Source organism: Pavona decussata, unplaced genomic scaffold, assembly GCF_977016875.1.
Source record: "Pavona decussata unplaced genomic scaffold, jaPavDecu1.1 SCAFFOLD_21, whole genome shotgun sequence".
Lineage (NCBI taxonomy): Eukaryota > Metazoa > Cnidaria > Anthozoa > Scleractinia > Agariciidae > Pavona > Pavona decussata.
In genome coordinates this window covers 564,831-576,914 of record NW_028145444.1, presented here as the reverse complement: position 1 = coordinate 576,914, position 12,084 = coordinate 564,831, and the positions used below count along the sequence as shown (strand labels likewise).

At 39.6% G+C, this 12,084-nt stretch overlaps 1 protein-coding gene across 2 annotated transcripts; it reads left to right on the top strand.

Moving 5' to 3' along the window:
- Positions 1 to 1,605: 1,605 nt before the first annotated feature.
- LOC146486069 (uncharacterized) lies at positions 1,606 to 10,027 on the top strand. 2 transcript variants are annotated; one of them, XM_085097951.1, is made up of 6 exons: positions 1,606 to 1,730; positions 2,772 to 3,675; positions 5,433 to 6,348; positions 7,069 to 7,990; positions 8,644 to 8,775; positions 9,330 to 10,027. In XM_085097951.1, the coding sequence occupies exons 2-6, from the start codon at positions 2,823 to 2,825 to the stop codon at positions 9,426 to 9,428; spliced, it is 2,922 nt and encodes a 973-aa protein (XP_084954077.1). In that variant the 5' UTR covers positions 1,606 to 1,730; positions 2,772 to 2,822; the 3' UTR covers positions 9,429 to 10,027. The 2 variants fall into 2 exon arrangements, with proteins under 2 accessions (XP_084954077.1, XP_084954069.1); XM_085097943.1 differs by having other exon boundaries at positions 5,430 to 6,348.
- The last annotated feature ends 2,057 nt before the right edge of the window (positions 10,028 to 12,084 follow it).

Below are 12,084 nucleotides of genomic sequence, written 5' to 3'. Positions count from 1 at the left end.
TTTGTATAGACCCCTTGTGACCCGCGCCAGGCGGGTCTGGCCCGCATTTGAACGTTTAAACCCGCTGACCCGCCACGACTGAGTAAGAATCCGCATTTGTGTTCAAGCTCTGAATTTTTTATAAAATCAGCCAATTCCTGGCGCGAGCGCGCGCAGTTTTCCAACTACCAGTAATACAGTTGTTCAAAGGCCGGATAACTTTATCCAGTGGATAACTCACTATCCAACAGTTTCAATCTGTGCAAAGATTTCAGTATTTCCTCTTGTACAAGCGAATATGAACACTCTAACCACAGCTTAGTTTGGGAGTGTACGAAAACCTTGGACAACATTTAACGTGAAGTATTTTTTAGACCCTGAAAAGCGCCTTATCCACCGGATAAAGTTATCCGGCCTTTGAACAACTGGGGCCAGAAATTTATGCTGGCGCGCAAAACAAGGCCAGTTTAGGCTCCCGAACACCCAGGAACACCGGAACATCCGATATCCCGGAACACCAGAACACCCTGGAACACCGAATTTGACGGTGTTGTTTTGTTTTCCCATTTACTGACCATGTAAAAAATACAATGTCAAATGTAATTTGTTTACCCACGTTACACGAAAGAGCTTAGAAGCAGGCGCTAAAAATATAGAAAAAATAGTAAAAAGAAAGACAGAAAGAAAGAATGAATAAATAAAAAATAAAGAAAGAAAGAAATAAGTTAATAAAGAAATAAAGAAATAATCAGGTAAATCAGAAAAGAAAGGAACAAATAAAGAAACAAAAAGGAAGCCCCTCCGCCCTCTTCCCCCCCCCCCCCCCCCCCAATCTCAGACGCAAAATCCCACTCCCGTAGAAGGAAGTTGTAGCTTTTAAAGAAATATTTAGCTTTCTTTTTGAGGCACGCCTGACATCGAGAGGCTATCCAGTGGGTCTGGTGAAAAAAGAACTTTCTGAAGTCAAATTCACAGACAGGAAATCTGTGCTAAAGCAGAAATCGCGGCATGTAAGAGAATACCCAGTCCCTTTGTAACGCAATACTCGGCCACTACCGAGATTAAAAAATATCCTGATGGAGAAATAGCACCTTATACAAAATCAACCTATGTTGACAGAAATTTAAGGAGCCTCCCATCTCGTCTTACAGAAGAGGAAAATCTCTCAAAGACCTTTTAGTCAAGGCGAAGCTCTAGGAGGATGAGAACTACATTTTTCTGTAATGGGAAAACAAAACAACACCTTCAAATTCGGTGTTCCGGTGTTCCTGGTTTTAGTACATGCCGCCAGTTTTAGGCTGAAAAGTAAGGCTATTTTTACGAGTTTTCCACGGTGAATTTTCCTGAAAATTGGCTCAATGTTAATTCGTTTCGTCGAGGCTCTGTCATTATATTGCTCAACAGTAAATTCACGTAGCCCTAGAACAGGTCACAGGCAAAGTCAAAGGTCGGTGGTTTGAATTTCGAAAACGTAGGTAGGCGTCAATGACTATCTCAAGTTCTGACGCATTGGGAACAATTTCCGAACCATCAAACTTCCCAAACTTGCCAAAGTTTTCAACATTGGTATACTACATGACTTTTACGTGACAACCTCGTTCCCAGGGTTTCTCTCTTCCCTTCTGGGAACAAGACCAGCTGCATGACGGGACAGGTATATTCTAATATGGCGGCGACTAGGAGCTGTAGGCGAATGTGTGGAAACGGTCCCTGAAATGGTCTCTTGGATTTCGCATTAACAAGCAAAAGCGGTGGGTGTTCAGGTTATGAATTACAACCTTTTCAAAGAAGCGGCGGAAACGTTACTGAACTGTCCAACCCTAAGATGGTCAAGGTTCACATCATTTCTTCCTGGGATATAATTTGCGAACATGCTACCGCTATTTAAACGTTACGTACTAAATTGGCTAAGTTAATTATAAGCTTAAACTTAGGCTTAGAACGACAACAGAAGGTCATTCTCCTTAGTTTTTATGGACGGTGTCGACTACTGTGCATCGTTAAGAGCTGGTCGTAACTCAAATTCAGCTGATACCAAATTTCCTTTTTCTATAGCTACCAGCTGGCTCAGTAATCCACAAGTCATGTGTAAGGAATTAGCGTTATTTCGCTTTTGAATCCTTCAAAAAAAAAAAAAAAACCTTGAAAATACGATTACTCATAGCATAATAATATTTTACACCAATTTTAAGTTTATTAACAGACTTGGTTTCTTTGGTTTTCCAGCTGAAACTAAGGGCGCGTTTTGTTATTCACAATTCTGGAATGAGAATGGACAGAATGCAAAATGTGCGCGTTTTACTATTCCGCATTCTTATTCCGGAATGGATAGAATGCCATTCCATCCATTCTGCTTCCAGGAGCAGAATGAACAGAATGTTGCGAATGAAAATCCAAGATGGTAGACGGCGGATTCAAATACTTCTCTACAAAGGAAAAAATCAGGTTATACTTTTGGACAAAATGAAACATTGCTTCTAATTTCATTGTACCAAAAGTACAAGGAAAATTGCTGCGATAACCGCTGCAATGGCAGCCTCTTCGTCGGCCGCCATATTTATTATGCAATGTTTAATCGGCCAGGACCGACGTGGGTTTTTTTATGCAGACAATCCAAATTATTCCTAGCATTCCGTACCAACCATTCTTATTCCAGAATTGTGGTTAAAAAAATGCGCCCTAAGCTTAAATTCAAGAATTGCAGGCCTGCTCCTATTCTTTTGGGACATTGATTGTCCAAGCTAGAATTTTACAAACACTAACATTCTTTCTTCTTTTTTTTCTTTATTTAGGTGTGATGTAAACTGAATCTGGATTAAGTTGCAGTGGGGCTCCCAAACAAAATGCAGAAAGAGGACATCAACCTGGAAACAAACCCTAATAAAAAAGAACCAGCTCTGTCTTTGTATACTGAAGAGGAAATTGAAGGTGTCAGCACTACAAGCTCCTGGACAAAGGGTGACAGCACAGCAACAGGTGAAGTCAATTTTTCTGAGGTGAGCTCGACATCTGAAGGTACCTACCACCCTCCCAGTACGTCAAACAAGAGCATGTTTATGGAATTGTATGAAGAAGACATTGTGGACTCTCGGTCTGAGAATGTTAGTAGCATGAAAAATGATACTTCTCTTCCCGGCAATTCTGGTGATAGGAAAAAACCTAACCCAGGATTGTCACTCCTGGGGGAGTATGCCGATAGTGGGAATGACACTGAAGAGGAAACTTTGAGTTCACTCAGAGCTAAACGAGAGAAGCTTAATGAAACAGAAGAAACCACTAATAACAAAAATTCTAATACTGAAAGTGCTAGCACTGAAGCAGTACATGATGAAAATGAGACTTCAAAAATGTCGGTTGAACCTGATGTCATCAATGCCTCTGGTGAAGTGTCTCCTGCTGTTAACAAAATCTCCTCACCTGTTGTGGAGAAAACTGAAGATGGCGAAGATGTTGATGCTCATGAACTGCTGGATGACAGCTTAGCGAAATTTAAAAGAAGTGTAAGCAAGGAAGAAGGGCAAATTTCTGCGGATTCAGATTCCAGTGATGGTGAAAGATCATCAGAAAGCAGAAAGGATTCCAAGAAACGTAAAGATGTAAAAAAGGACAAAAGCAGAAAGAAGGATAAGAAGAAAAAGAAGAAGAAAAAGCGGAAACAGAAGCATCCTGGGGAAAAGAAAGAGCCAGATCCCACAGGTAAGCATAGACACTTCAGTTAAACGGACTCAAACCTCTGCATAACAAATAAAACAAAGGCTAAGATTGCTGTTCCCATACACTTCACATGTAATCAGTAGAGATTTTTCAACATGTCAATGAGCTATGTTCTGACATTTTGAGGTTTACAATGTACCTACCAACATTTTTAAAATAGAGCTTGGATTATTGTGGTAAATTTGAGCCAAGGGAAGGTAGAATTAGTTCAAGGTAGGGGGGAAATCGAGTTAACCAAGTTCAAATTAGCTGATAGTACATGTCTGAAAACTTGGGGACAAATCCAGGGCAAATCGGTTTTGTTTGAGTTGGCGGGGACTTCAAGTTAACTGTGTTCAAGTAAGCAGGGTTCTACCCTGGGGCGGATCTAGGGGTGGTTCGGGTGGTTCGGTGGAACCCCCTAAACTGAAGGTAAAAATGTATAAAAAACGCGTGGTTAAAAAAAAGTGAACCAAATCAGCTAATAAATATATCTTTCGAAAATGATATTTCTTTGTGACGTTGTACGCGAAAACAGCAATAAAAACAAGACAAATTTGTTCCTAGGTGAAAATGGCCTCTAGTATGTCCACTTGAGCTATAAAATTACTGCTTATTAACGCTTACATGTCCTGCCAAAACTGACAGTTTATGCCAAATCTGCCAATCATTCCAATTCCGGCATTGCATAAAGCCACGCCATTCTTTGGAAATCAGAGTTCTGGAATGGATCGTTCTCCCAGTGAGTCAAAGATTGCGCCGGGAGTATTTTAAAGAGATAATTTACTTAAACGTTCCTCCTGTGGACCATCATGACGACAGAAAGATTGTCTGGCTTGGCGCTCATGAATATTCACCACAAGAAACCTGTGGATTATGATGCTGTTGTCCAGAAATTTGCAGAACATCAACCCCGGAGAATGTTGCTGGCTGATCCCATTTTTTAAGAATCGTGAATTTTTAATTTGAATGAACTTAAAATGTTTATCCATCGCGATTATATTCAGTGTTAAGAAAATCCATCCTTTAAACTACTGTAGTTAGCACAAAAATGGATGACTTTAGAGCAATCAAACCACTTCAAATTGCCCCTGAAAACGCTGGAAATCGCGTTTCAGAGGCCCTAAAATTAAAAATTTTCTAGGGGAGCATGCCCCCGGACCCCCCTAGGGGCTACCGCCTTTGGCAGGCGTTTATCCGAACCCCCATTCGTCAAATCCTGGATCCGCCCCAGCTACCTCATAGTCTTTAACCCTGTAAGCCCTAACAGTGAGCAGCATCAAATTTCTCCTTGTAATATCAATGCTTATTCAACCCCTGAGGTCATGAGAATTGAGGATATGATCACCCACGGTGAATTTTCTTGATATTTTAAGAACTTCTCCACAGTACTTTTATAATAACAATAGTCTATTGTCAAAAAAACATTACTTAGGACACATCTTAACTTAGGGTGCGTTTCTTTGGGAGGATCCAAATCAGGATCAATGATCCAAGATCACTCGGATCATGGTGCATCAAAGGAACCAAGAAATCCACTCTGGACAAGGATTCGTCAGTTCCTTTAATGCACCATGATCTGAGTAATCTCGGATCATTGATCCTGATCTGGATGATCCCAAAGAAACACACCCTTAGGAAGCCTTCAAGAATCTTGTCCCTGGACACCAACTTTTTATTGTTGGGTTAAAATCCTTTGACAATACTTAGGAATTATCATGTACTTCAGTTTGTTTTTTGTGATTTTTTTATAACAGAAGATGAGGAAAAGAAAGAGAGAATGCTCACTCGAAGTAGAAGCAGAGAAAGCTCAGAAAAACGCAAGTCTTTGAAGCCATCAAGGAGTAGAAGCAGAGATAGGGATTCAAGGCGTCGTCGTCGCAGTAGAAGTAGATCACAGGATAAAGCAAAATGGCCAAGACGCCCCACTGAACGGTCAAGGAGGTCAAGAAGTAGATCAACTGGCCACAGGCGTTCTGCAACGAATAGGAACAGTGACTTGAAATCCAGGAGTAGATCACCAAAAAGAAGTGTTTCACCATCTAACAAGAGAAAGGAAAGAAAAGACAGACGTTCACCAACCTCTAGAAGTAGAAGAGAGTCTCCATCATCAAGAAGGAGAAAAGGACGGTCACGAAGTCGGTCGCCACGTAGGTCCTCTGAACGCAGAAGAAGTCGGTCACCAAGGAGACGTTCAAGGTCACCAGACAAAAGAAGGAGACTTTCTCCTGAAAGATCATCATCCAGAAAGGAAAGATCTCCCAACAAAAGGGAAAGAAAGGGAACTCCCTCACCACCCAGGAAGTCCTCATATCGTACATCATCAGCCTCAGATAGTCTGGACTCTGGGCACTTCACAAACATTCCCTTATCCAAAACAAACAAACCAGATGAAATTGTCCTTGATAACAAAGACTCAGTTCAGAATTCGCCACCAAATTCTGAGAAACCAACTGCAGAGAAACAGGAACCTAGTGTCTTTCTTCCCAAATCAACCGATCTGGAAAAGCAGTACTCTCCTGCAGGTAGTCCAGCAAAACCTTGGGAGGATGAGTTTGACTTTGTTTTTACAGAACGCATGTCACCCAGGCAAGGGACCGAGAAAAGCGTGGAAGATGTTATCTTTGGATCAGAAGCAAAGACTCCTGATTTCAAAAGACCGGCTACAGGAGAAAGGTGAGTTACTATCAATGTTAGCTTGAAAAAGTGTACATTTGTTTTGTTCTACTCTCATTGGTCCCCAGGTCTGTATCTAGCAAAATGCTTGTTTGGCAAAAGATCATGAAAGTAGCAGTCCTGCAGAAGTGTCCTGCTCAATCACAGATGAAAATTAGAACTTGGCTGATGGCCAATGGCAATTCAACATTGCATGACCAGTGGTGCTAGATGTTGAGGTGTGATTGATTGATGTGGATTGTGCTACTGCAAACAAGTTTCATATTACAGGAGTATAGCATATACATGCCAAGACTTCCTTGAGCAACAGTTCTTTCAGCAATTATTTTTCCAATGTTTTGTCAGTAATTAAAACATTTTAGTGACTATTAAGGAACATTTTCCCCTTAAATGACTGGTTGAAATTGAAGGCCCACTTTATTTTTGGCCCAAGATGCACATAAAATAATAAAGAAATAAAAGAAAAAGGAACAGTTATAGAAGACTGGGCTATACAGTAAATTAAGAAATTAGAACCAAGGAGCAGACTTTGAGTAGTTGCTCTAAAGGATTTCCTCTACTGACTCAATAGTGAAAATCATCTGGTGCTGTATAGCTTCCCGGGTAAGATTTCATTAAAGAACTTAACAGTAAGCAAAACCTTGACCTAGTGAAAAGGGTGAAGATCTCCAAACGAACTGCTGTGCTATTTTGCTTCTTTTTATCATGATTTAATTCTAGCAAGAAAAGCAAACCCAAGGACTCACAGCATAATGAAAAGAAAGAAGAATCCAAAGCTGTGAAACTGACTGGAACCACAGCCCTAGCTGATAAGGAAAACAACTTACCTCAAAAAATGGAGAATCAAAATGGATCCTCTAAACCTGCAGTCAAGACTGATAAGAACAGCATGTCTACTCCAAAGAATTTAAAACCTGATGTATTGGCATCCAAAACAACAAAACCTGATGTTGAGATTAAGACTGATGATGCCAAAAAGACTGGAAATAATTATTCTGAGTCAGTGCAGACTTCAAATTCTGCTGACAAATCAGCTTTCGTACAATCCAAGGTAGAAACTATTCCTTTCTTGGATGAAGCTTCATCTGCCCCTCTTACTGTAAGTGATGTTGGACTCCATAAAGCCCCACCCACATCGCAAGTGGGAATCTTAGGCACTCCACCAACTGGTCTTCTACCCACTCTGTCACTTCCTGGCCGGACCTGGATGGGTCTTGGTGAAGTGGGTCTTCTTCCCACACCTGGTTCACTTCAGAATATTAATTTTAACAAAAATGAAATTGATAAAGCAAAGACAAATACTGTGACAAGGAAGGATGAAGGAAGGAACAACTTTGATACAAGCCCTATAGACATGGAAATGTCATCGCCGGAGGGGGACATCATTGACCAAATGAATGAGGAGTTTTGGAAGCAACAGCAGCAGAACAGAGTAAGGAAAACAGAAAATGAGGAGGGCAAATCAAGAGATGTACTGGCAGAGTTCATGGGTAATGAACAATCTTTAGTTGAGGAACCCTATGAGCCTGGAAGTGGTCTAGTGATTTGCGAAGAATCAGACGAGGATTTGAACAGCATAACTGATCCGAAAGAACGGAGGAAGCGAGAGAAACAGCAAGAAAAGGAAAAAACTAAAGTACAGGTAAGACTGCTAGCAGGGCTGCTTAGTACAGATGTAGCTGGCAGCCAGCTGTTGTAGCCGACAACTACATGTACAGTGAAGATGTGTGTAGATGGCTATAAAATGGGTAAGCTGGGTTTCAAAATTGCTGAAATGACAACAAGATTGGGATTGTGCATCCCATTTTCAATTTTAAAGCCAAAATTTTCAATTGGAAATTCCGTGTCCAAACTTGCAATCTCATTGGTAGGTCAAAAAATGTGCGTGATGGCACAAGAAGACAACAAAGTGGAAAGGGAAATTTTGTGCAAGGGGAACAGGAATTTTTGCAATTTCAGTTGGAAGAGAAAAAGTGGAGAACTGCACCTCGGAAGGTCATCCATTTGTGCTGGGAAATTTCTGTTTGATCTACATGTTCCATTTGCAACTTTATTTCAACCATGTGAACCAAAACATTTGGCAAAATGGAAAGCACCCCTTGTTTTGTTTGCAACTGGCTACTGTCCTTGTGAAGCCAGCTTCGCCAAAGCTTAGTGACAGCGCTGAAACACCTCACACTGTGCATTGTGGTCTTGATCACAAGCCATGTTGAAATAAAAGCAACTTATATTTGCAAAATAAAATACTTCCAGCGCCATTCTTATGCTGTCTGTGGTCTGCTTCTCTTTCTGTAGGAGCTTATAGACAAACTTCATCGGCAAGCTCGTGTTGAGGAAGAAGTAAAGCATGCTCTCAAAGCATACTACAAACACAGGGATATTAACAAGGAGGAGTACAAGAGCATTCTTAGAAGAGCTGTTCCACAGGTTTGCTATGAAAGTTTTACTTCTGTGTTAAATGTTGAAAACTTATTTCAGAAGATGTCGAACTCAAATTGACATTATTGCAAAATTTGAAAGGTGACAGAAATTTCCTGTGATGAAGTACATGTACCTTAATCAGAATTGCATGCCTGTACAATATACATGTACGTGGTCAGAGAGAGAGCTGTGAGCAAAAAAATTAAGAGTACAAGAACCATGAAGTTTCACTAAAATTTTGCAAGATGCATATTAAAAAATTTCTAAAAACGTTCTCTGGTTAAAAGTTTAAAAACACTTAGCTTTCGATTGCCAGTCTGCAATCTTTAAAAAGTGAGGGCAGAAAGGCAAAAGATTGCAGACTGGCAATCGAAAGCTAAGTGTTTTTAAACTTTTACCCAGAGAACGTTTTAAGAAATTTTTTAATTATGCCTGGTTACTCATCGATTTTTAAGATGCATATTGTTTCAAAGGCCATTTGCCACCCCTTATACTGCATGACTGTATAAATGTGCATGCACTGATATTTTGTTCTTATTTAACTGTTTGACTCTTGTTAGGTCACAAACTCAAGCAGTGCCATTGATCCAGAAAGAATCAGATCTCTAGTGAAGAAGTACGTGGCTAAGATCAAGGGACAGCGAGTTAATTCTGATTAACATTTGGTTGATTACAATCTCTTGCACGGCAAGGTCAATTTTTTGCAGAATTGCATCAATTTTTCACAAATGTAAGGTGGCCCACTTCGAACTCTTTGGTAGGAAAGATTCAACCGATTTCTTTGAGTTTTGACACCCTTAATTAGAAATGTTTGAACTTTTAGAAAATTAAATTATTTATTTTGTAATCATGGTAGTTAAAATTTGTGAGAAATCTGCCCATACTTTTGAAATCCAACAACAGATTTTTTTGTTTTCTATTTCATCAAATAAGCCTCCAAGATCTTAACTTTCGCATCTGCAAGTTTTATGGTAATCATGACTATTACAACCTCACTATACAAAATGCAGCTTAAATTTACTTTGAAAATACTACATGTATGCTAACACATTTGACTCAGCTGTTGCTCAATCATGTCAGCTAAGACAAATACATTTATTTAGTAAGCATAGTATTTTGAGAGTAAATATGATCAGCATTCTGTGTTGTGATTTGTATGGTTATGACTACCATGAAACTGGCAGATTTAAAACTTGAGAGGTCTGAGGCTTATTTGACGAAAATAAGGAAAAAAATCTGTCATCAGATTTCAGAGTAATTCTCATTTTTTTTTTTTTTGTAAAAATAGGGTTTTAAAATAGATCTCTTATATTTTTAGAGCTACAACAAAATAAATATTTTCTCAAAGTTCAAACATTTTTCATTTAGGGTGCCAAAACTTAAAGAAATTGGTCAAATCATTCCTGCCAAAAGGCACAAAACAAAAATTTCACCAATACCCCAATCAATAGGAGCAGGCCCCCTTAACTATTGTTACAACCATTCATGAAAATCATACAGTACATAGATTTACAGCTATAACAGATCCATCAGTTGAAAATCTTAAGTCTGCAAAAGCAGTCGCCTGTTGTTATGTGCCACTGTGAGGGAAATATATAGACTAAACTTGAAGTAGGCATGGTTAAATAATAATTATTGTGCAGTGCAGAACTTTTAGAAGCAACTCAAAACTGCTGGACAGCTAGGTCCCCCCTGAGATCTGCCTCAGGACGTCTTATAACTTGGATGCCTCACCTTAGCTAAGACCTAATTCACTGGTATTTATGTCATAATCAAGGTTTAAGTGTAAAGTGTATTGCAATTTCAAATCAGACAGGCATTTTCAAGTTCATTACTAACTTTTACAGTAAAATGAAAGATGAAACAAAGTGATTCTTTTGCATATATGACAGGGCAGTGTAACTGAATTAAAAGGGGTACCCTTCTGGTTAGGCATAGTTAGAATGGAAAGTCCCACTGAACTTCTAATCATCTGGACAGATGAGCTGAATAAAAAATTATTTGAACGACGTCAAAAGCATCTACAAGTTTGAACTGCATACTGAATAGATTTTCAAAAACTCATTAACAATTCATAAGCCCATTGACCTATCAAATGGTCAATAAAAAATCACGTGCAGTGGTTTTAAAACCCGATAAAACCTCCTCCTTATTAGTATGCAGTGTTTAATGTTTTTCTCATATGCTAATTTCCAATGTTCTCAAAAGCATCATTGTTATGAACTCTCTTGGGACGCTTTTCCCGGAATGTTGTTGGAGCCGTTCAAAAAACTCTCAGCATGCGTTTTATCGGGTCGAAAACCACTCGGGTGCGCCTCGTGGTTTTAAATCCCAATAAAACTCTGCTGCTCATGTTTTAAACATTACGAAAACAAATGTTTGGTTTTATAAACAGAATTGATAGGGTAATTTGACCACCGTTAAGAGATTTGGCTACTGTCATTTTGAGTGTTAGCCCTTCATCAAAGCGGATCAATTTGCTCTGACGAAGGTTTCACGCTCGAAATGCCAGCACTCAAATCTCTTAACGGTGGCTAATTTACCCAATCAACTCTGTTGATAAACCAAATACATGTATTCATTGCACTTCCCGCTGCTGCTGACACAGCACCCCAGTTTCTTCAGAAACTAGCCCCCCCCCCCCCCCCCCATATAGTTGAATAGATGGAACTTAACATTACATGTATGTGTGGTGACATCTTTCCAGTTGGTGTATTTTCTCATAGGTGGTAGGTGTTAATTGTAACCTTTTGGTTTACTAAACTTTCAAAAGATAAAAACTGTGACCCTTCATATGAAACTTGGAGTAATGATCATTTTTGAACCACAGGTGGTTTTGTTGCTTGCTAAATCAAATGCTTTGAAATGTATATATTAAATCTCCTTTCATATTGAGGGTTGTATGTGATGACAGCCACAAAATGTAAATACTGGATGGTTAAACTAAAGAATTATAAGCTTAAGCCGGCGACACACCTGGCGAATTTGATTTCCAGCGAAAATCGCTTGCGATTTCCACCTCCGATTATTGCGGACACACTTGTGATTTTTTTGCCGATCGCGGGTATGTGCCAGTTTCGAATAGTTGTTGTGATAAAATTGCCCAACCTGACAGGTTGACTTTACTGGCGATTCGTAGTGATGAGCATAGAAAATCGCTGGAACGGGCACACTTGACGAATGCCGGCAAATTTAATCACCAATATCTGACATGCCATCAATCGGCGATTTTATACGCCAATCGCGGCTATCAGCGTATAAAATCACCAGGTGTGTCGCAAGCTTTAGAAACTAAAAAAGTTAAACAGTCTTCCC

Coding starts and splice junctions, on each gene's coding strand:
- LOC146486069 (XM_085097943.1), top strand. CDS start 2,823: ATGCAGAAAGAGGACATCAACCTGGAAACAAACCCTAATAAAAAAGAA. Junction 6,349..7,068: donor AGACCGGCTACAGGAGAAAG/GTGAGTTACTAT, acceptor ATTTAATTCTAG/CAAGAAAAGCAAACCCAAGG. Junction 7,991..8,643: donor AGGAAAAAACTAAAGTACAG/GTAAGACTGCTA, acceptor CTCTTTCTGTAG/GAGCTTATAGACAAACTTCA.